The sequence below is a fragment of the Sturnus vulgaris genome, chromosome 10 (genome assembly GCF_052056855.1).
Source record: "Sturnus vulgaris isolate bStuVul1 chromosome 10, bStuVul1.hap1, whole genome shotgun sequence".
Lineage (NCBI taxonomy): Eukaryota > Metazoa > Chordata > Aves > Passeriformes > Sturnidae > Sturnus > Sturnus vulgaris.
Genome location: NC_142252.1, coordinates 5,707,655 through 5,730,682, shown reverse-complemented (window position 1 = coordinate 5,730,682; position 23,028 = coordinate 5,707,655). Strand labels below are relative to the sequence as shown.

Below are 23,028 nucleotides of genomic sequence, written 5' to 3'. Positions count from 1 at the left end.
CCAAACCCCACTGCTGACAAGTTCAGTGTTCTAAACTCCAATATTCTACTAATCATGACAGTAACTATTTAAAGTGCTGTCACAACTCATGAACTGACTAATTCTGCATCGTGATAGCTCACACAGATCAAGAGGACTCCTCTGGGGTCTGCAGTGAGCACTGGGGGAGAAGAAGTCTCTTGTGAGGGAGGAAAAAAAAAAGCAGTGAGCTCTGAAGCAAAACCTACTGAAAGCTTCATGAGTGACATGGGTCTGGAAGGAAGATGCTGAGCAGGTTTTGTTTGCCTTGAGAATATTTACATAGAGCTGATCCACTCTTCTTGAAGGAACTTTATCACAGTACTACAGAGAAAACTGTTGGTACTAAATATAGAGCCTTATTCTGGCAGTCTCATGACTTGAGTTCTGCTATCTTAATGGGCTTTCAGCAGTTTTTGTAGGTTTTTTGGTAGAAAATCTGAATATTACTCCTCGAAGGAGTTGTGTAACAGTAGCAAGGACAGAAAGATTTAATTTGGTGAGACCTTGCACTGCAAAAGATAAGAGGAATTTCTCGGCTCATGCTGTTGCTGCAAAGCTCTCAGTGCTTTGATATCTTCTCAGAAGATCCCTCAGAGGTTCCAAAAGTTCATCTTGGCCTTTTGCATCAAAGCAATATCAGTATTGCTGGACAGATTTGTGAAATAATTTTTGTTTCCTTCCTAATAGAGGAAACAACTTAAGTTCCTTAGGCTGGTGCTTCACTGTTTACCATTTAGAAAAGTTCTTCTCACAGCCTAAGTAATTTTTTCTTCTTGTGCTTTGAGTCCATTGCTTTTCCTGCTCACTTTAGATGTGGAGCATGACTTCCCTCTTTCTTTGCAGAAACCTGCAAAGATTTCTGTGTTTAATAGAAACATGTCATATCTCATTCTTAGCTTCTCATTTCTCTGTGTCCAGGCTGAGCCACCTCTCTGAGTTACCTCCCCCATCCCTCAGAGCTCACCTGATGACCTGTCTGCCTTTACTTGTCATTCTGGGGTGGTTTCTCACATTCCCAGCAGGCCTTTCCCAAAAATGGACTTTCTCAAAGGCTTCATCAAAACTGAGATGATCAGGAATTTGTATTCCTGTCAATGGACAGAAGTTGCCTTGTTTGTGACAACTGGATATTTATAATTTGTGCTCAGTCTCTGATCCTCTCCATCCCCAATCCTTATCTACAGTGCAGCTGCTCAGCAGTTGTTTCTATATTTATGCAGGTGATTTTTTTTTTTCTCTGAACAACACTTGACCTTGGGGAATTGGACTGCATTTTTTAATCACTTCTTCAGTTTCATTAATTCCTCCCTGCAATAGCTTCCCATTTATGCATGTCTTTTTGTTGCAATAACATAAATTATAGGACTTTTCTTTCTACATGGCACTAATGGTGAGGCTTCATTGTCGGGTCTCATTGCTTTTTGTAGGTTCCTCCCCTGGCAGAGGAGAAGTGACAGTGGCTCAGCTGGCTTTACAAGTGTCCCTTGTAACTACTATTGATGAATACTTATTTTTAAAATTCTTTTCTTCAGTATTTCTCGCTGCTGGGAACCCTATTAGAGTTAATTATTGTTGTGGAAGACTTGGTTTCAACGTGTTCTCTGGCAGCAATATTATTTTATGCCAGTTTTCCTGAACAAATAGATCTGTAATGGCCTCTGCTCAGCTGGCCACCACCACTGTCAGTCTGGGGAGGCTGTTGTTCACTTGCTGCATTAGCTGCCCTTTCAGCAGCTATCATGTCTCTTATGTAGCACCATTTTCCTTCCTGATGGAATTCCAGAGCTTCTCTTTATGTCTTAGGAGCTGGGCTATCATCCTTCAGAAGGTGTTAGTTTGCAAATTTAGTTTTTTGAACATTCTCAGCCTCATCAGTGCATATTCTTAACATTACAGTGTTGTCTCCTCCTAAAACTACACAGAGTTGAACCACAAAGGCAGAACTCACCTGGAAGGAAGAGGGAAAACCACTCAGAAACTCCTTAAAAAAGGAATCCTTACTAACCCATGCCTAAACACATAATGCTTCTTGTCTTGTCATTGTCTTTTAGTGCCTTTATTTTACTTCATTGTTAAAGGTTAAAGGAAGTCGTTGTAATTGTTATGTGCTCCTACCCATCGTGGCTTGCAGAGCACACTCAAAAACACAACAGGCAGCAGTGTGGAGGGTGGCTTTGTGTTAGTAACCTCACTTTTGGGTAAGAGCAGTTGGTAGTACTCTGATCTGGAGACTGTGCAATGCTGGTACAAGTGTCTGTGGATTTTCTGGAGTAGATTTTAGGGATACACTTATGAGAAGGGGAGGTTTCCCTTGGGGTGTTGCAGATCTGTGAGTCTGTGCCTGTTTCCAGCTCCCTGCTTTTGTGTTTAAGCAGACCCAGAGATCTCTTGGTGCTCACTGAAGCTGCTGTTCAGAGAGCAGAGGCAGATCTCAAGTTTCTGATCTAGAGGCTCTGAGCCATGTTCTGGGCACCAAAACCTACCCCCAGTTTTGATTTACCCCTTAATTTGTGTGGGATTCGCCTCCCAGCTGCAGGCTCTGGGCTGTGGTAACTCAGGAATGGGGTCTGAAATCACCAGGGCTGTCCTGTTGTAACAGACTCCCTTTCCAAGCACTGCTTCTGACTGGAATTGCTGCTCACCTTTGTCTGGGCATTGCACATGTCCCATTTTGGGGCCTTTTCTCTTTTCCTCTGGTCACACTTCTCAGGTCTCAATGCTGGTCCTGTCAAATTACAGTTTTGTTCACTTGCTTCTGCAGGGAGGACTTCTCAAAGTCTGGGCACATTCTGGATAAAATCCTATATGATAAATACATACATTTCATTTCTGGTCTTAGTGAAGTGCCACTGGGACAATTAATTTAAAATTGTGTTGTGTTTGCCATGTTGAGTGGGTAAGAGACATACAAAATCACAAATAAAAGGAAAAAGAATAAAATAAATTGGCCTATACTACTGTGTTACATGTTCAGTTTTTTCATTTTTTTCACAATATTCCAGTCTCCTGTAATTAATATTTCTGGAACGTGTGAGACATCAAATAGGGTCTAGTCATAAATCTCTGTAAATAGCAAATAATTTGGAAGGATGTGAAATAGGAGCTTTGCTCCTTACAAAAGAGAAAGGTGAGTTGCCCCAGGTCGGGTCTGGACATAATGACAGCACGAACAGGAATCTGATTCTGTGATTCTGATTCCTTCCTTCCTTCCTGGACACCCAGCAGGGATGTGTGTCTAGGGCTGGGAAGAGTGGATTCAAGATTTCGCAGGTGTTTAAAACTCCACAATGAAATGCCCCTCTCACCCTTATCTATGCAAATATTTACCCAAACGTTTGCCCGTTGGAGAATTATTTGCTGTCTCACTTCACTTATTTACTCATCCAGGTAGGAAGTTTTCACAGAGCAGCCCCTCTTGTACCTCCAAGTGTGTGCTGAGTAGGTTTATTAACAACCGTAGTGCTGCTTAATTATGAAATTAACCTTTGAGTCACTCCCATCTCTTTTCTAATTTTCTGCTGCTGTCAGTGGAATATGCCACAGGAAGCATTAAGGATTTGCTTTGGGTTTGTGCTTCCCTGTGTGGCTGCTGTGGGCCACTGTCAGAGACAGGATCCTGGGCTAACTCAGCACAGCCATCCTTCCTTGCCAAAGGTTGGCTTAGGATTTTTTCCCAACTTGCCAAGGCCTACCAATAACAACGTATGCTATTTTTGAGTATTGGCATAATATTGGTCTTCTCAGTCTTCTGCAATTTTAGTTGTTCACCAGTTTATTAAAATGGAAGGTCACAGGATTGGAGAACTTGTTAAATGATTATTTTAGGTCTAGGCTCAAATCAATAGGATGTGCCAACTAGAAATGTTATGCCTAGCAGATGCTGTATAATATTCCTATTAGTTATTAATTGGCTTGGAAATACTTAATTATCTTGTATTTTTCAAATATGGTGAATAGTTAGTTTTTAAAAATACTTTTAGCTTTCCTTTTGCACCCATTGCCATCAGTTTGGCCTGTTATTTCTCCTACTGGTCTAGTTACTTGGTTGCCCCTAATTCCTTTCAGAAATCCTGCTGCCTGACAACTTTTCACTGGTACTCTTGTGGTCCCTTAAGAGCTGTAGATTTTTAGTATCTTACACCCTTGTTGTATATAGTACGTTTTTTCCTCTATTTTCACATTAATACTGAGCCAAATTGTATTTGGCATCTGATACTTGAGTTCCCTGCTTTTACCAGTGATTTTGTCTGAGCGAGAGAGAGGAGAATAGTTTCTCTTTTTTAATATTGAACAACTTAGTTACTGATCAAAGGAGCTGTGTAATGTGTACTATAAAAATACTTATCTGGGTGCAACACATCATAATCATGCAGCAGCCATCATCTTTAGGACAATGTGGGTTGGTTTTTTGTTTTACAGTGAGTTAAGATATTACTTTGTATGAAATTCAGGACCTTTGTGTTTAAAAATTTTAGCCTGATCCATTGAGGCGTAGATGAAATCGAGTGTTGGGATACTCAACCAAGCCACCATGGACAAGAAAATCTGAAATTCTATGCAGAAGCTCATTTCTTCTCCTGGAGTCTTCCTGGGTTTTGTTCCCACTTTTTTCTCTGCTGTGTATTTTTTTTTAATAAATGTCACTGCAATTAAACCTTGGAAACCTCTGAAAATTATTTTCCTTTCATTTTTATTCTGACTTTTCTTATTCTATAGCAATATTTCTCCTTTTCTTCTAGTTCTTTTCTGCTTCTTGCATGTGCCACTGTACCCCCCTTCTAGTTCCTGAATTGATCCCTTTAGGGTAAGAGAGTGAATTAACTTTTTGTCTGTTTCGAAAATGCCAGGGAAATGTAGAAGCTGTTTCTATCTCTTAGAGTATAGAGCTGAGTGCTGGGATCTGGAGGCCAAGGCAGGGAATCAAAGCAGGTGCAGCTGGGATTTGAAATGGGGGCACAAAGTGATCCCTTTGGAGAAGAGATATCTCTATCCTTCCACTCCTGCTTCCCCTTGGGTACAGGAGTGCTCAGGCTGCAGCAGTGGCGTTGTCTGGGCAGAAGTCTTGTGCTTTGGTGACTTTTGGCTCTTAAAGAAGAGATATTTCTAAAGAAAAACTGAATTTATGGTTTCTTTGATCTTGAAAGTAGGTAATAAGAAATTTGCATTCCTTTTCATTTTCCCTAGTCAGAATTATAAGTCTCAATTCAGAAACCACAGTCCAAAATCCAAGCCCTCCTCCTCCCTCTGCAGAAGCTGGTATCAGTGATGCTGTTCACATGAGATCAAGTAGGCACAAAATCCTTGGATTTTCAGCCCAGATCTGTGTTGTTGTTACATCCAGTCCTGGTTTATTTTGGGATGCTACCCACTTTCCATAAGGAAAGGTAGGATTGTCTCAGGCATTCTTTTCGGACGTGCCCCACCAGAGTAAGTTCTGGGACACCCTGTTTTGGCATAATTGCTTCCTACTGGCTAGGAGTAGGTGTGGTGAAAATATGGGAATTCTGTCACTTAACTTTGAGGCTGCAAATTGTTCAGAAGGAGTCTGAGGCCAAATTGATGAATTCTGGTCAACCCTGAGACGGTGTAATTGCAGAACTTGCAGCCCAGCTTACCCTTCAGACTTTGACCTCATTCCTTGTCAGGGTCATCCCTCCATTTTTTCCCACATGTTTCGAAGATACAAAAAGAAGGCAGAACTTGTGCTCTTTCCCTGTCCATATCCAAGTGAAGCACAGCTGCTCTTGCAGGCGGTCACCAAAGATTTGGGTGTCCTTGCCTCTGGTCTGCAGAGTAAAGTGTATTCCATTGGTTTGGGGTTGGAACTGGAGGGAAATGGAAGTGGGTGATGTGCCCCCATTCCTTAGGTAGTGAAACTCTGCGTGCTCTGATCTTTGTTCCTGGACCTCACTGAGGTTGTGAGCCTGTCCGCCCGCTGCCGGCAGTGTTTGACTGGAGCTGAATGTGGGATTTTGTTAATGCTCCTATTTTTATTTTACTGGCGCTTTTGCATCGCTCATCAAACACAAGCCTCCTATTGTTCTCCCCTCTCCTTCCTGCGGGTACCCGTTTATATTTAGTTATTTTAATAATAATACGCAGGGTTTGTAATCCCGCAAGAAGCCGGGGCGGCGATGAGCTCCTTTTCTGCCGGCCGAGCGCGGCTCTGCCGTGGCAGATGGTGTTATTTGATCCGCCGCTGTTGCCGGGAGCGTTGCGGAGATGCCCTGGCCCGGTGCCGTTCGGGGGGCTCGGCTGCCGGTGCCGGAGCGGGCGGGGACTGGCGGCGCCGCTCCCGGTGCGCAGCCCCCGCCGGGCTCCATCCATCTCTCCATCCATCTCTCCATCCATCCATCCATCCAGCCCGATTTCCATCCATTCATGAATCCGTGACGTCAGCACGCTCGGTGCTTCTTTGCAGCAGGCTGCAGGATTGTGTGGGTGGAATTTCCTTTTATTTTGCAACACTTCCTTTTTTTTTTTTTTTTTTTTTTTCTTTTCCCCCGTTTTAATTTTTTTTTTGGTGCCTTCCATCTTTTTAAAGCAAGAAAATGGAGCATCACATAGAGAATCTTCATGCTTGTGAGTATTTGGGGGGAAACGTGTTTCTGTGGAGGGGTGTGTGTTTGTGTGTGGTGTTTCATGGTCAGCATTCCCCTTTCGCCATTTATTTCGGAAGGACAGATGGATGTTGCATTTGTGATGTGAAAGGGCTGAAAAAATGATGCTGAGAAAGGGAATAGGAAACCTGAAACCTTAATTTATCCATCACTGCTTATGAATCTGAGAGCTGGCCTGGCCTTTGCCTGTCGGTGTGCTGGACATTTTTCACTTGCAATTTTGCACGTTATCTTCTTGTGCCCCCCTTTTAAAGGGGAAGGGAATGGCTATGGAGAATGGATATAAAGGGAATATACAGGCAATGGCATGAGAATTACTAGATAGTGTAAAGAGGCAGCACTGTAATTTTTGCTTTTTGGGGAATTGTAATTTTTTTTTTCCTTGTGGGCTAATCAACGATTCCTCTTGTGTGTTACAGTGTTAAATAATTTAATTTTATTTCTGAGATGAAGGAGGTGCGTTTTCCTCTCAAAATCAGCTGGGTAGGAATTTACTCCTGTATCATTGAAAACAGCAGTTTGAGCTGTCTCTGATGTGCTGAACACAATTTTCACCCCTCATTTTCCTAATAAACGAGGGAGCTGGGAGTACCTTTGCAGTTAACGATACTGTTCACTGGGGCAAGATTTGTCATATTCCTGCTTACCTGAATGGGCATGATGTCATGTTTTCCCCCAATGAAAAGCAGAGCTGCTCTTTATTTTTGTTTTGGGGGGTGGTTTAGGTGCTGCAGTAGCTTAATCATATCAAACCACATGTCTCCCTTAAGTAAATGAAAAATGGGATATTTTAAGTGGATCTGGAGAAAGATGACATCAGGCCCATGTGTTTGGATATACTGATTTTAGCAGTAGGCAATCTGTTCAGTAGAAGAAGATGAAGGAATGTATTTGGATCGATAATTTTTGAGGCAGAAAATATGAAAATGTTTGAAAGGAGAGAGATGCAGTCAGTCTGGCTGGGAAATGTGGGCACTTTGCACAGTACCTGCTGTGTGGGTAGCCACAGCTACCTTGGGATACCCTAGAATGGGGAGGGTAGAGTTGTCATGGGTTTAAAAGTTTTTGTCACTATCCCTTTCTGTTGTGCTCCTGAATGTATACGGGTTTTGTTTCTAGAGAGAGGCAGCCCTTTGAACCCTCTGTGTGTGACAGCCTTCCGCTGAGAAACACAAATAAATACAGATTCTGATGTAGTGAGGGATTTGTTTGTTTGTTTGTTTTGCTCTAACACCAGGTTTTTTTCCTGTCTTTGGGGCCTCCAGTCTGAGTCTTTGATCTAGAACGGTCCTGTCATTCACATTTGTCTTTGTCCTCTGCTGCCTGATAGTTAAATTTATAGCTGGCATTCATTTTGACCCTTGTGCCTGGAATTAGCAAGTAACTTCTAGCACATATGGTAGGGACTCCCACTGTTGCCCAGCTATAGGTGAGCTTGGGTTTAATCATGTTTGGGGCTTTTTTTGGTTGCATTTTTAACCTCCCCTTTTCATCCTCTATTGTAAAGACTAGGTAAGTGGCTTATCTCCAGTGGATCAGAAAATTGAGTAATGGTTTGTTTGAAAATCTCTTCCTAGGTAAGACCTTTCACAATTAGGAGTTATTTAAACATGGGTCTGCTCTAAGCAGTGGCAGGATAAGAAGAGTTTTAAGTATTTCCTGTTAGGACTTTTTTAATAGCAAATGTTATTGAGTTGTTCCCACCTGATACCTTTTCCAGGCTGTCTCCATTCGAGATGTGGGGAGTGGATTTTCAAGAGTAGGGCTTCTCAAAATGGCAGAGTTACTTAATAAAACTTTTAAAAAATAGAAAAATAAAATAAATCTGTTATGGCTTGTGTGAACAGGTTTTAAATCAGTGCTGGTTGCCCTTCAGCTCCGGTCCTTGGGGCCAGGGCAGGCAGGGGAAGGTGCATTGAAAATGCCTTTTAGCCAAGTTCTGACCTGAAGGAAGGCAGCAGCAGGTTCACTGCTTGTACAGTTTCCAGTGAGTTCTCAGCCATAGCTGAATCCAAATGAGTCAACTGAGGCAAATGTTACCTCTGAAGCTCTCAGGAGTTTGGCACTTCACCAAGCCCTGTCCAGCTTATGGGACTTTGTTTTTTATCCCTCCTTGGCAAATACATCCCATGCAGGGGCTTAGGCTTTTGTAGGCTCTTGTTTTGTGACATTGCAGCAAATCAGTCACATCTCCTGGGGAGTGGGGGGTAAATATTTCACCCAAAACACAGACTACTTAGGGCTGAATACCAAGTTGGCAGCTGTGGCTGGGCCAGGAGCAGCAGCTCAGTGTGTAGCTACTCCCACCCCTATAAATACTCAGTGTGTGCTTTGACCTTTGTGCTCTCTCCCTGCTACAACTTCAACTGAGAAGTTGGTGGTTGGAGGGGGTTCAAAGGCTTTGGCAACAGTTGGGTGTAGGCCAGGAGGAAGAGTGGATTTGTCTGTGTAAAGTCTGTGCTTTATAACCCTCTGTGAAGCTGTGATTGTTGGTGCTGCTCCCTCTGGAGCTGTTGGTAGCAGCGCTGGGGTGCTATGAGGGAATGAAGGACAAAGTCATGGCAGGGGTGAGGGGATGGCTCTTTTCTAGCATGGTGGGCTGGAGGAATGGAGGTCTCTTGCAGACATCCTGTTCATTCCAGGGATGCTTGTCCTTTCCTGTCCCCCATCTCTGTTACCTTCTGGAGGACACCAAGATCAGTAATGTGGCTATACAGCTGTGACTCTCCTGCTGAAAGTCCAGCCTCACCATCCTTCTGTGCCTGAGGAGATCCTCAGGTGCTGAGCCATCAGCTGCAGCCCAAGAGTGGTCCAGCTGGGGTGTGCTGAGTGCTGGTCTCTGCAGGGTTGGATGGCAGGAGCTGTGCCAGGCCTCAGGAGCTCCCCTGGGATGCACCCCAGGACTGTGTTTGTGTGTTACCAGCACATAAAGCTGTAGTGGAGCAGGCTCACACCTCTAACCCCGCACTGTCACTAATACAGGCTTACGAGAGGCTCCTGAGCAGGGCATTGTGCTGCCTCTGTCGAGGAGTAATCCTCTTTGCTCGTGTATGGTGCTTGCTAAATACAACTTAGTACTGCTGGCATTTCCCATCTGAGATCTGCCAGCTGGATTTCCAGTGTCCTTCCCCTTCCCAGCAGGTTCACCCAGGCATGGACCTGGTGTGGGGTGACAGGGGCCAGAGCACTGCACTTACCCCAGGAACTGTGCTTTCATGGAGAGCTCTTGAGTTACTTTAATACTGGGTATGAAGCACAGAAGCTCTTAGTGCTGAGAAGTTTGTGTGAGTAGCATTTACATGTCGAATGTGCCTTGCAAATGTTGAATAATTCATACCTACTATAAAAATAAAAACAAGCGTGGGAGTGAGCAAGTTTACCTGAGACCAGTCTGACACCTCACGTGATTTAAAGTGAGACTTTGATTCATTCACTGGATTCCTGAAAGCAGCGCTGTGATATTGATCTTCATCCTCAAAGATCTTTCAGACATTAATTAATTTTAATGCTACTCTTTGGAGGAAAATAAGGTATTTCAGTTCTGTAAGGGAGGGAAACTCGGAGATATTGTCCATTGGTAGGATTGGAACATTTAGTGCCTTCCTGTGGCAATGTCAGTGGGGCTGTAAGGCCTCTGTGAACTGAACTGGAAATTTTTCTGATGTTTGTTGTTGTAAAATATTTCAGTTTGAATCCTTAAATCTGTTGTTTAATATATGCTATAATATAATAACATATAGTAATTATATAGTAATATAATAACATATGGATTGATAATAACATGGGGATTGTCAATGAGCTAAAAGTGCAGAACTGGGAAGGATGAAGAGAAAAGAACAGAGCTTGAAGCCTGTGACTGGGTTTGAAGAGTTGTTTCCTGCTATGGAGACACCTGGAAAGAGACGAAAGGGAAGAGTGTAACTTAAGGTCATTTCTGCGTTTTAATCTGAGACAGATTTCAGTAGTAATTCTGTAGTATAAAAGGCTAATCATCATTTAGTCTGTCTTTATCCCAGCTGAATGTTTTCCAGTGCATTGGTGGGCCTGTGCTGGAGGGTGTCAGTGGTGGGGTGGTGTGTGGAGCTGCCGGTGTTCCCTGTGTGCACGCAGCAGCCATGGGGAGGGGAGCACACAGCAAATGGGTGACTTAGTGACACTGATTTTTGTGGAGTAACTGTGTGGTCCTTGGTTTGTTCCCCTGCTCCCCAGAGGCAGGTGGCTGCTGGGTTCCCCTTTCTCCCCAAGCACCTGGGCTCAGAGCAGGGCTGCTCTCCAGCAGGAACGTGCAGTCCCTGCTCCCTGCAGCCAATACGAGTCATTATGCAACACCACTTATTTCCTTTGGCATCAGATTATGCAATTTCTGAGCAGAAGAATGCAAAGCCCTGGAAGAACACAGTAGCATTTTAGCAGATCCAAAAATACCTTCTGCAGGATAGAGGCAGCATTTCTGTGTGTAGTGCTGAAAATACGCCGTTACGTAAGGTGCTTATTTCCCAGCCAGCGCTGGCAGGGCTGCCAGGTGAAGCAGGACGTGCTCTCCCTGTCACTGGAGAGGTCTCCCTGCACTCACAGGAAGCTGCACGGGCTCTTTCTCTCTTTTCTTCACCAAGATGAAGTTTTATTGCCCCCTTTTTTTTTCCTTTTGAAAAAATAAAAGAAGTGGATGCTTGATTTCTCTTTCCGAATCGAGCACTGCTTTACCACCCCCCACAAATTTGTGACCTTATGCTGAAGGAGGTTCTAGTGAAACATTTGTCTCATGGTGTTGGAGGTAGAAATTCATCCCTATGCTGAGAGCCAGGGCAGATGCACACATTGCATGTGGGGATGAGAGTCACCAGTTCTTTTAAGGTGAAGTCTGCCTTGGAAATCTATTAAATATTTTTGTGGGAGACAAGAGCTTGCTAGGAAGGGGGATCTGGTTGATGCAATCTGTTGGGATTTTGGCAGGAATACTTACCAGAGACTCTTAAAGAGGCTAAACAGCTATTAAATAACTGAGACACCAGGCTGGCAGAAAGATCACTGGTTAAATTATATGGAATAAGAGTAGGAATAAAAGGATGGTAACGTTGAAACATTATTCTCTGCTTTGGAGATGGCACTACTCATATTCTTCCCACTTTTTCTTCCCTTATCCAGGTATTTTAGGAATATTCTCTTTAGGCTGGGAGACTGCACAAGGAAGGTGCTGAGGGTAGTAACTATGGAGGCCACCTGCAGGGAGTACTGGAAGGCTCCAGTGAACTTGGGTGATAAAATACCAGTTCAATTTAGTGTTGATTAAACACAGTTCAATCTTAACACCCAGCCAGAATTAGGCTCTGGCATAGCTTATTCTGCTCAAGAATGAGATCTTAGGTTGTAAGAGACCCATGGAAGTAAGCCCAGCATCCTGAAGAACCAAAATGATCATTGTGCATTTCTCTGGCATTCTGTCCTTTTTGGGAATCCTATCTGTGGTCCAACTTTCTCAACTACCCAAAGAATCTGCTCCATACCTGGAAGTGTTCAAGGACAGGTTGGGTGGGGCTTGGAACAACCTGGGTTAGTGGAAGGTGTCCCTTCCCATGAATTTTAGGGTTTTAATAGTTTTTTTCAACCCAAACTATTCTGTGATTCTATATTGTATAACTCAAAGGTGATACAGGAGAAATGGAAAAGAGGTGATCAGAGACTCAGAGCAAGTATCATATGATGAGTGAGAAGGTCAAGTGAGAATTAATAGTTAGACTTGAGCAAAAATGTTGGAGTGGAGGATGAGATAATTTTTAAAATCACAGCTGGAATGTTCAGGTGTCACCTGAAGCAGTGAACAACTGGCTGTCAGAAGAAAGGAAGGAATTAAAGGCATGCAAAGCGAAGAGCAGCTGGTGTTACCTTCTACAACACAGAGTTAAGCTACAAAACTCCCTGCCACGGCACAGTGTTTGCTGAGGTGTTCTGGTTAAAAAAATTCCTTGGCAGGTTGGCACAGGAGCAGTTGTTTGTGTGCTGAGGCACAGGCACCAGCACAGTGTGCTGTGAGCAGGGCAGCTGGTGGCACTGCTGGGGACTGCCTGCACACCCTGCCCTTGGCTTTGCAGCAGGAAAGGGGCATGGATGAACCTCCCCAGCCTCTGGGGCTTCATCCCATTGCTGCAGCCTAGGTGCCACTTCTTCCTCCTCAGCCAGGTTTGCTTAGGACGTGCAAGGTGCCAAGCAAACCTGCAGCTGGCTCTGCACACAGCCGGCATTCTGCCATCGTGGGTATTTCTTGGCTGGTACGTGGTGCTATTTTTGTCATTGTCACAAAGGGTTCAGGCCACAGAGCTAGACAGGGTTCTCTTTCTGACTGGTACAGCCACAGACAAAAGGATATCACAACTGAAATAGCTTTTCCAAAAATGATGTGTCTGTGTTTTCGGATAGATGGAATATATTGAATAAAGGCTAAATTAAATCATCATGAAGTCAGGCTTTGTGATACACAGACTACATACAACATAGTTATGTGTCCGTGGTCTCACGTGCTTTTAATCTCCATGGCTATGTTAATATTCTATTAACGTTTTAAAATTATGATGATATGATAGTCGTGAGCCCTAAGCAGTTTCTGCCACATCACTCATGGTGTCTGCAAAAGAAAGTCGTCTTATGTTGAGGTGGCATCCAAATATTTATTGGAGAGAGGAAGTAAAAGTTCAAGTCAGGATTCTGCAGGAGGTGCAGAAGTACTGTAGTGTTGATCTAACAAGCTGAAGGAGCAGTGTAAAGCACAAAAAAGCCAGTGTGACAAGACTTCACTTTCCCAGGTAAATGTGCTGTTTGTTGTAGAGAACTGTTTATATGCAGAAATATAAACAGAGCTATTGCAGTGACAGAAAATCTCAGCTGGGGTCAGATAAAGAATTCTCACTTGTTTTATCAGCAATTGATTATGATTTTTGGCAATATAATTGTAATATTTAAAGATAAGGCTGGGTTGTGGCTGGGCATTCGTGTGGGTGTGAGATGGGAAGAAATTTTCTTCCTTGAAGGAGCAGTGTGTCTTGAGAAAGAGATTGATAGTTTAAAAACACCCAAGCTTTTGTCTTGGGCTACTCCATGGTTGGCTTAAAGGTTTGCCCATAGCCTGGGTTGGTTTATACCAAATTAATGTGGGCACACTTTGTAGTGTAGTTTCTTTTCTTACAACATAACAAAACGGATAATGTAACTTATAAAAATATAATGTAATTAATTAATGTAATAATGTAACTTTAAAAAAATTTCAACCTTCCTGAAAACAATGAGTTTTCCTTTTGGTGATGTGTAGCTCATTCTCTATTAATAAATCTGCTTTTACTTTTTGTTTTCAAAGTAACCATTCAAAACACAAGCCTATATTCCAAATAATGTAAAAAGTGTGGCAGAAGAGGAGTATCTGATCCACTCACGTAACATTTTCTTCATCAGGAGACCAGGAAAAGAAAGTTTGTTGAAATCCTGTGTAATAAAACCACACAGTTCAAACCCCAAAGGTCAGAAGGGACAACAAAAGCTCTGGGACTTGCCAATTCAGCAGCTCCCAGTCATTTCTGTGCTGGAGTTGTACAGGGATGGGAGAGGACTGTGCATCAACCTGTTGTAAAAATTCCCTGTAAAATTTGAGAGAGTCACAAGGGGCAGGAGAACATGATGTCTGTGCTTTATAAACACACTTTTTGTGGTTTTGTTAGATTTTAGAACATTTTTAAAGCATTGTCAAAGCCACTAGTTGAGATGATACATACATAAATTCCAGTTGTGTTATCAGTGAGGAAATGTGTAGTTACCTTGTTGTGCCTACTGTAGCCAGGAGGAAATCACACTGAGTGCCAGGAAAAAGCAAAGGGACCACAGGGCTTGGCTGTAAGTAGTGATCTGGGCAGGAATCTCCTCTGTCTGTGGTAGTTGGATAATTTCTGCCAGCAGCTCTGTTTCAGCCCCTAACCATGGATCAGACAATTGCTTTTATTCCCTTTGCGTGTTGGAAGTGCAAGCAGAGATTATGCTTCGCTGGCTAAGATAGAAATAGCATTCAAGGAAACAAACTTAGTGTTCTGGAGACTTGGGCTGGCAGGAGACTGAGTGGTGGCCTCTCTGCTTACACCACCTTTCCACACACTGATTTTTTGTTTAGCTTGCTTTGTGTGCTGTGTCTGGAGTGCTGTGTCTGATTTGCCACTCAATTTTTAGCACAGTTCTTTAAAGGAGAAACTTCAGTAATGGTTGACACAAGGCATTGGGTTAACTCAGCTGCAAACTTGATCATTGTGTTGACATTGGTGAATATTGAACTTGTATAGGCAGCCACTTGCTTTGGTGGCTCTGGGGGAGTGTAAGCACACTGCCTGGATGGCTGTTTCCAGGAACAGGCACAGTATCAAGCAAAGTGAAAGTGTGCCTTGGTAGCTAAATTCACCCTTTGGTGATTCAGGTGAACTCTCACTTTTCTATAGTTTCAAACTGAATTTTGGGCTGCCATGTTGAGGTGGAGCCTCACTCTGTCAAGAAGAGGTGCATTTCATGCTCCTCTTGTCTGGGGGTGGTGGGATTCTGCCTGGAAAAAATACTTTGCATGGGAATAGAGTCATTTATGAGAAGCTGTGATCGTACAAAATTACACTGAGCCTTGAATCTCCTTCCAGACAGAAGAGATATTTGTAAGTGCAGAGTGCATGAACTCATCAAAACAGTTCAAATCCAAGGGTCTGCCTTCAAGTCTGTGTGTGCAGCAGTACTTTGTGAGATTTCAGTCTCTTAAATATGCACAGTCCTCCCACACATGGAGCTTCCAGCTTTTGACTGGGAGGCTGCTGCAGCAGGAGCATCACTCAGATAGGAATAGCACAGCCCTTGGCTGTGCCTTTCCCTGGAAAAGCTACATGCACATGCACATCACAGACATGGGATCCCAGGCTGGGTTGTGTTAGAAGGGACTTGAAAAATCATCCAGTTCCACCCCCTGCCATGGGCAGGGTCACCTTCCACAATCCCAGGCTGCTCCATGCCTTGTCCAGCCTGGAAATGGACACAGGGATGGGGCAACCTGTGCCAGGGCCTCCCCACCTCACAGGGAACAGTTCCTTCCTAATATCTAAACTAAATCCACCCACCTTCAGCTGAAGACCATTCTAGCTTGTGCTGTCACTACATGCCCTTAAAGGGCAGTCTGGATATAATGAAACCTAAAACTTTCAAGAAAATGTTTTTCTTTGCCTTTTCTTTTATTGGGAAGAGTGAAACATGAAAAATCTCAGCCTTTTGGTACTCTGACTAAAAGAATAGTGGCAGCATGGCAATAAAATTTGGAAAATGTTCTTCTTCCCTTGTAAGACATGCAAGAGGTTGCACATTGCAGAATTTACTGCAACAGAAGAGAATTTAAAAAAATCATTTCCCCATCAAGTCAACACTGATGTGATATGGCAGAAACCACCTTCTCCCCTTCCCAGAGTTTCTGCACCACTTTGCTTCAAGTTGGCTTGATAAGTAGTTTTTTAAAAGAAGTGCTGCTGTTTCATGTGCTCCAAACAATGAGTTTGCTACACCTCTGAAAATCAGGCTGCTTATGTAAGGGCCTAAATAAGGCTGTTTCATGCCAGTTTGAAAATAATTCCATAACTTTTATATGCCTTCTCTCCCCATAAAGCACATACATGTAAAGTGGCAGGACACTGTGCCTAAAGGCTTTTTTTATTTGAAACATCACAGTGTTGAAGAAGGCAATTTGATCTGGGAAAACAGACTTGATATCTCTGAGTCTGGGGCTTTGTTCTTGGGTGAGCTGTGTAGTGAAAAGCTGTTCATTCCTTGTTAAACCTCCACAATCAAACATTCCAGAGACAGAACACTGTAAAAATGTAAAAGCAAAACCTTACGCTGTAGTAGTGTACTCTTGAGAGTCACATAACAGCAACGTTATTTTATCCTCCAAATCTGATTTAATCCTTAATGTACTTCCCAAGGCTTAAATTTGAGGTAATTTGGGACACTGTTACCTCAAATTCTAGCCTTTACATTTGGGCTTCTTGCAGAACACCTGGCTGATGTTTTATTTTCATTGCTTAATGTTCTGCCTTACTAAAAGCAGATTTCTCTGTAGGAACGGTGGTCGCATTTTGCTCTTGTTTATAAACAATCACTTGTCACTCCCCGACTTTAGGTAATGAGCAGGGGCTGTGCCCAGGAACACTTGGGTTGGTGATTGGTGTTTTTCTGTGTTTTCCAACTTTGAGTTGGGCTTGGCCTGGTGTTTTTCTGAAGTTCTGTTCAGGTCTGAAGCATTTTCTTATCAATAATTGTCTTATCAATAAATCTGCTATAATGTAACAACTGCTGCTAGTAGTAACTGTGAGGTCACACTGCAGTTTCCCACACTGGTGAGTTGGTCATTGTAATGCTGGTCATCAGCAGGTCAGGAATAACCAACCCTCCAGCTTCCCATATGAGTCTGATTCAGCTCCTGTCCTGGTTTGGGCTGTGCTGCAACCTCTGCCTCACTTACTGTTTTGCTTTCTTTTAAAGAACAAAGTTTACAACCTAAATAAAGCTTTAATGAAAACCCCATGTGATGGGGTAGGATACAGGAAGGTAATCCAGGTCCCTGGCTGTTCCTGTTTGTTGCTGGAGAGGAGCTGAAGCCCAGGGCAGGAGCTTTTCATCCTGTGGGGTGAAGGGCTTATCTCTGCTCTCTGCAGTGACCTCATCCTGAGGAGTTATGGCACTGAGCTGTTTCCTTGCCATTGGCTGTGTCCTACCTGGCCACCTCTTTCTCCCTTCCAATGGCTGTTTGCAGAGCCTGGAAATTTGCACCTACTGTAACTGATCTTACTTTTTAGCAAAATACTTTCTGTTAAGGACTTTTTTTTTTTTTACCCCACTCTCAGCTTCTTATGGAATGTAAAACTGGACTTTGTTCCATGTTGCAGGCTGAATTCACTTATTGTGGCCCGGCATTAGAGCCTCTTGTTTCAGAAGGGACCATCCCAAAACTATGTTTGCAGTGGGCAGCTCTGGCAGCATGACCCCCAACCATCAGCCTGGCTCTCTGGGAAGGTGGCACCACCATGGCTTGTGGAAAAAAGACCTCTCAGTGGGGCATGGAGCAAGGATGGGGGCACCTTCTAAAAGGGATCCCAACTCTTGTTTTAAGTGCATTCTCCCAGAAGCTCATGCAGGGGAGAAGTGGAGAGCAGTGGTGGGAGATCAGCAAGGAGGGTCTGCTGTTCTGTGAAACTCTCAAAGTTTTACTTGCTTATGAGGGTGATGTCGATGTGGTTAGAGAATTTGAACAATCTTGCCACGATGGACATGGAGGGTCAATCAAAGGTCCAGAATGGCCATAACTAGGTGGGGCCCTGAGGGAGCAGCCACAAACCATCCTTTGGTGGAATCAAGGAACCTGTATCACCGGGCTTTGTTCCCTAACACCTTGTCTCAAGGGTTTGCAGAAGGATCCTGAGCTTGTGGGCTGTGCCGGGCCCAGGAACAGTGGTGGGACTCAAACCATAGCTGAGCTGGGGTCAGCTTCAGTGTCATAATGCTATGGGAACTCTGCAGATAATCTTTCAAGATTTTGACCTTTAGGCCCTTGTTTAAAATTGTGGTGTTTGTTTACTGGGCAATTCCTGCTGTGGGTTACCGAGAGTATTGCCTGAGTGGAGTTTCTGTTGGAACCATTTATTTGTTTCTTTTAGAGCAGTAATTATTTACCAAGTATCGGCGGCTGTCTGGAAAGTCTAGTTAATTATCAGCTCACCTCAGTGAAACTGCACGTAGTGAAAATACTTAAATAAAAAATTGAAAGTTGTTCTTTTTCCTCTTGTTTCAGGTACTGGACCCACGAGTCACATGTGAGTTGTGTCCTACAAATGCTCTGAGCACCCCCTCGGGCCGTCTCCTTGATGCACACTCACGGCATCATGGCCAGCACTCAGGAGCGCCTGAGCCTGTCTTCCTCTCCCAACTCCATCGGCAAAGCGTTCTGTGAGGACAAAGACTTGGGGAGGTTCCCCGAGGAGCACCCCGCTGCCGGCAGCCGCCCGTCCCCGGAGCTGCTGGAGGACGTGCGGGAGCGGGGCTCGCTGCCGGCCGAGCTGCTGGAGGGCGTGAGCAGCCCGGGCACGGCGGCCGTGCTGACCAGCATCAGCGAGGATGCCCGTGACCACTTTGAGAACAGCGTGCTGCAGCTGCGAGAGCAGGACGAGCCCGAGCCGGGGCTGCCGCAGGGCACCCGCAGCCCGGGCGACGGCGACACCAACGGGGCCGCCGACGATGTCAAGGTCCAGTTCAACCGCACGGGCAGCGGCAGCGGCGGCTTCCTCGAGGGGCTCTTCGGGTGCCTGCGGCCCGTGTGGAACATCATCGGCAAGGCTTACTCCACGGACTACAAACTGCAGCAGCAAGGTAAGGGGAGCCGCCTGCGCTGCCCTGGGCACGGTGACACAGGGCTCCTCCCCTGCTCTCCACCTGGCCGTTCTTGTCCTGTCCAGCCCTGCCATGGGTTTCCAGGGATAAATCCTGCACTACAGAGCCGACAGCCGCCATGTGTGGCAAAGGCAGCTCGTGGGGGAGTCAAAACCGACTGCCTGGTCAGCCCCCTGTGGGACAAGGCCTGAATCTAAACTGAGCATGGAGATGAGAGGGAGTTCTGTTGATGTACTTGGTACAATCCCTGTGCTGATTTCTTGAGATTTTTTTATGCCACATGGAAAACACTGACATAGGCACTTCCACTTTAGAATCTCTAGGTGAAGGCTGTCCCCAGTTGACCACTAAAAAACAGTAGTATTGCTTCCTTTTTAAAACGACTCTTATTTCTTTTTATTCAGGAGTAATTTTCCTCTTTAAAATATCATTCAGTACTTGTCTTTCCAGAAATATGTTCTTTAATATTTATACCTTTTCCATTTGGATGTGTAAGCATAAATGTGTAAGTGTATGTGAGTATAAATACGTATAAAATCTGTAGCTTGGGAATAAGTGATGTCCCAGTTGACTACATATGTATCTGTATATCTATATATATCTTTAGGGGGTACTAAAAGCTAAAGAGCAGAGTATGCTCTGCTGTTGGTGTCTGATTTCTCCCCTAGCACAGGGGGAGGGAGGTGGCAGATGGGAAAAGAACAAGCTGTCATTAGAATTAAGGAGCTGAAATGGTTGAGGCTTATGGAAAATGGGAACAGCCTGGCCACCGCAGTACCATAGGGCAAAGCCTCCTTTGAGCATCACTCAGTAGTAATCAAATGGCTTTTTGGCACTGACAAATTACAAGATACAAGGTCAGAAACCTGTCTGAGTGGTTCTAATCTAAACCCCAGAGGGATGGGGGACAGCTCCTAATATGAGAGAGCAGAGCTGTTAAATAACATGTTGGATGAATTTGCCTTGAAATCAACTTCCTAGAGTCAGTCGTTTCCAGTTCATAAGCAAGCAGGAAATGCACCTCTACATTCCAGATGCCTCCTGAGCTCAGCCCTGTGTGCAAGGGTTTGCTTGGTTTGAAATTCTCTGGCATCCTTGGTTCTGTTTTGTTTGCATGTTGTAAATTTGGTGTGGCACATGTGGTTCAGACTATAAATAAAAACAGTGACAGAAAGTTCCCTGGGGGATTAAGGCTGCTGGGGTGTTTGCACACAGGGTGAACAGTTTTGGAAGGGGCTGTCTGGGTGGGGAGTCTCCCTTGGGAAGGAAAAGGAGGAAAGGAGGTTCTGAGCAGTCAGATGACATTCAGAGCAGGCATTGGGCAGTGTCTGTGTGACAGTGCTTTGGGTTGGATGCTCAGTGTTTATAAGTGAAGTTAAACATTTCCGAGGAAAGGCTACAGATGGAGAGTGGCCATGGCCACTCCTAGCAATCCTCTGTGTGCCCCACACCTGTCCCCACTGCTGGCTCTGAGCCATCCCTGGTGTGTCCCTGTCACCTCAGTCAGAGCAGTGGCTTTGGGAGAGCTGCCTGTGAGACAGATCCCATTTCCCAAATAACTGGGCCAGCAGATGCACTGAAAACCACGGTGCAATCTGTGCTTTGGTGGCCCACAGGGGACACTGGCTTTTGTATGGAAGTCACCAAACTAAAAGATTGAAGCACTAAGGAATGAAAAGGAGCAGCTGAGAACAGTGCTGGGGCTGGAGGGTGCACACAGAGCTCGTTCCTGTGCACAGGGTGTCTTGCTGTTCTCTGTGTTGGGAGCATGTTCAGAGCCACACATTCAGGGGCACTGCTGTTTGCTGCTGGCATCAGGCCCTTCTAAAAGGGCAGATTTGAATGGGTTACAGATGTGGTAAGGCTGAGGATTAATTGGGATCAGCTATATGTGGCCTGTGTGGTTGAGTTGAGTTTTCAGCGTCTTCACTGTTAGAAAAGGGAGTGAAAAGAAGATTTAAAAAAAATATTATTACTTTTTCTTCTGGAGCTGCTCAGTTGTCTGGCTCTGATTACATCTGTTACTCTGTTACTCTGATGGCAGTACTACACTTCTGTTACCCAAGGATAAACCTTTTCAAACTGCTTCTGTGCTGAAACTTGAGGATTTTGTGAGAATATTCATGTTCTCTTTTCCAGATGATCTCATTCTTGCTTCTTGCCACCAGAAAATCATCTTTGTGTGCATTTCATCAGCTACATACAAGCCAGCAGTTCAGTAACTGATGTATGTGATTATTTTTATTTTTGCTGTCTTTTAGCAAGAGCACAGAGGATGCATGGATTGTGTTTGTGCAAGTGCTGTGTGGCTGAGGAAATGTCTGGGGCTCTTTCAGCAGCAGGGAGAGGATTGTGGTGGCTTTTCATTTCCCTGGGAGCTGCTTTACAGCTTTGGGCTGGTGCCATGGATCTGTGCAGATGATTTCCCCCCACCCCCTTCTTTATGAGACAACTACTTAAAGCCTTATCCAGGAGTTAATCCTTTGTGTTGGGCTGAATTGACAACAGGGGTAGGAGTCTACTTTGGATCTGCAGCCATGTGCCTTCCAGTACTTAAAGAGGGCTTATAAAAAAGAGGGAGGCAGTGATAGGGCAAGGGGAAATGGTTTTAAACTAATAGAAGAGAGATTAAGATTAAATTAGGAGGAAATCCTTCTCTGTGAGAGTGATGGGGCCCTGGCACAGGGTGCCCAGAGAAGCTGTGGCTGCCCCTGGATCCCTGGCAGTGTCCAAGGCCAGGCTGGATGGGGCTTGGAGCAGCCTGGGATAGTGGAAGGTGTCCCTGCCCAAGGCAGGGGGTGGAAGGGGATGGGCTTTAGGATCCCTTCCAACCCACACCATTTTATGTTGCCTGCAGCTGCTTCGTGGTACTTTTTGCTGCTCCCTGGTATCCCTGCCCACCTGCTTTGGCTGTCCTGCAGGCCCATTCTTTGGGACATGGTGGTAGTGTTGTGGTTGCAAGTACTAGAAGACAAATAGGTTCCATGTCCTTGAGCCCATACTGCCTGTGGAGCTTTGGCTCGTGACTTGGTGAAAGAGGGAAAAGAACAGCTTTTACATGATTCTGCATTATCTTCTTGTTGAAATTTCTTCTTGAGTGTCCTTCCTGACAGCCAAATGGTCAACAGGAGGGATGTGCTGTTCTTCCCTGCAGGACAAGGGCTGGGCAGAGCGTTGGTCAGCTGGGAGCTGCCACGGGCTCTGTGCTGGCTGATCAAGGGATGCCAATTGCTGCTTGATGAGGAGTCATTCCCGTGGGGAATGTTTGCTTTTGTATTATTTAGTGCCACCTGATTATCTGAGGTTTAAGTACTTGGGGTTTGACCCATGAAATCCCTCCCTCCTATGTTTCTCCAGTTGTTTACCCTGATTTCTAAAGGCTGTTAGTGAGTGCTTTCAGGGAGACACACTCAGTTCTTTAATTTGCATCTACCTGTTATTTAATTGGGATTGTGGGGGCTCCAACACTTTAAAACAAGATTTGTTTGTGTTTCCTTGAGACTCATTAGACTTCCTAGCCATTTCCTTTGGATTAAGAAGCTGTCTCCATGAGCTGCTTTCAGAGTTGTGTGTTTACCGTCATTGTGAGAGTGTTTGTGTGTACCTGAAGAGCAAGGTGCCCATCAGAGGGTGCTTGTTGAGGGGGTCTGTGTAAACCAGAGATGCTTCTTGTCACAGTGCCAGTGCTGGAGAGCAGCCAGTGCTGGGAAAAACTTCATCCAAATAGATTGGTTCAATGGCTCAGGCTGCTCCTGTGTTTCTTCCCCATGGGAAATAGATTCTCATCATTCTACTCAAATGGTTTTTAATCACCTCAGAAACGCAAGTTCTTGCGCAATTCCTGCTGCTATTACACTTTATTTATTTAGGGGAAGTATCCCGCTGGTTTCTTAAGGCCCAGAAGAGTCTGACTACTGCCTTGTATGTTACCTATGGTTTGGCTCTTTGTTTC

General features: G+C 44.6%; 1 protein-coding gene across 3 annotated transcripts in view; it reads left to right on the top strand.

The window, feature by feature from the left end:
- The window catches only part of MAP3K13 (mitogen-activated protein kinase kinase kinase 13), a 72,190-nt gene that overhangs the window by 28,108 nt on the left and 21,054 nt on the right, over positions 1–23,028 (top strand). For 2 of the 3 annotated variants that reach the window (XM_014870454.2, XM_088170615.1), the window contains one exon: positions 18,481–19,055. In XM_014870454.2, the coding sequence (XP_014725940.1) occupies positions 18,554–19,055 (502 nt within the window). In that variant the 5' untranslated portion in view covers positions 18,481–18,553. Of the gene's footprint in view, positions 1–6,360; positions 6,604–18,480; positions 19,056–23,028 lie in introns of those variants that run through there. The other variant, XM_088170616.1, reaches the window with a different exon arrangement.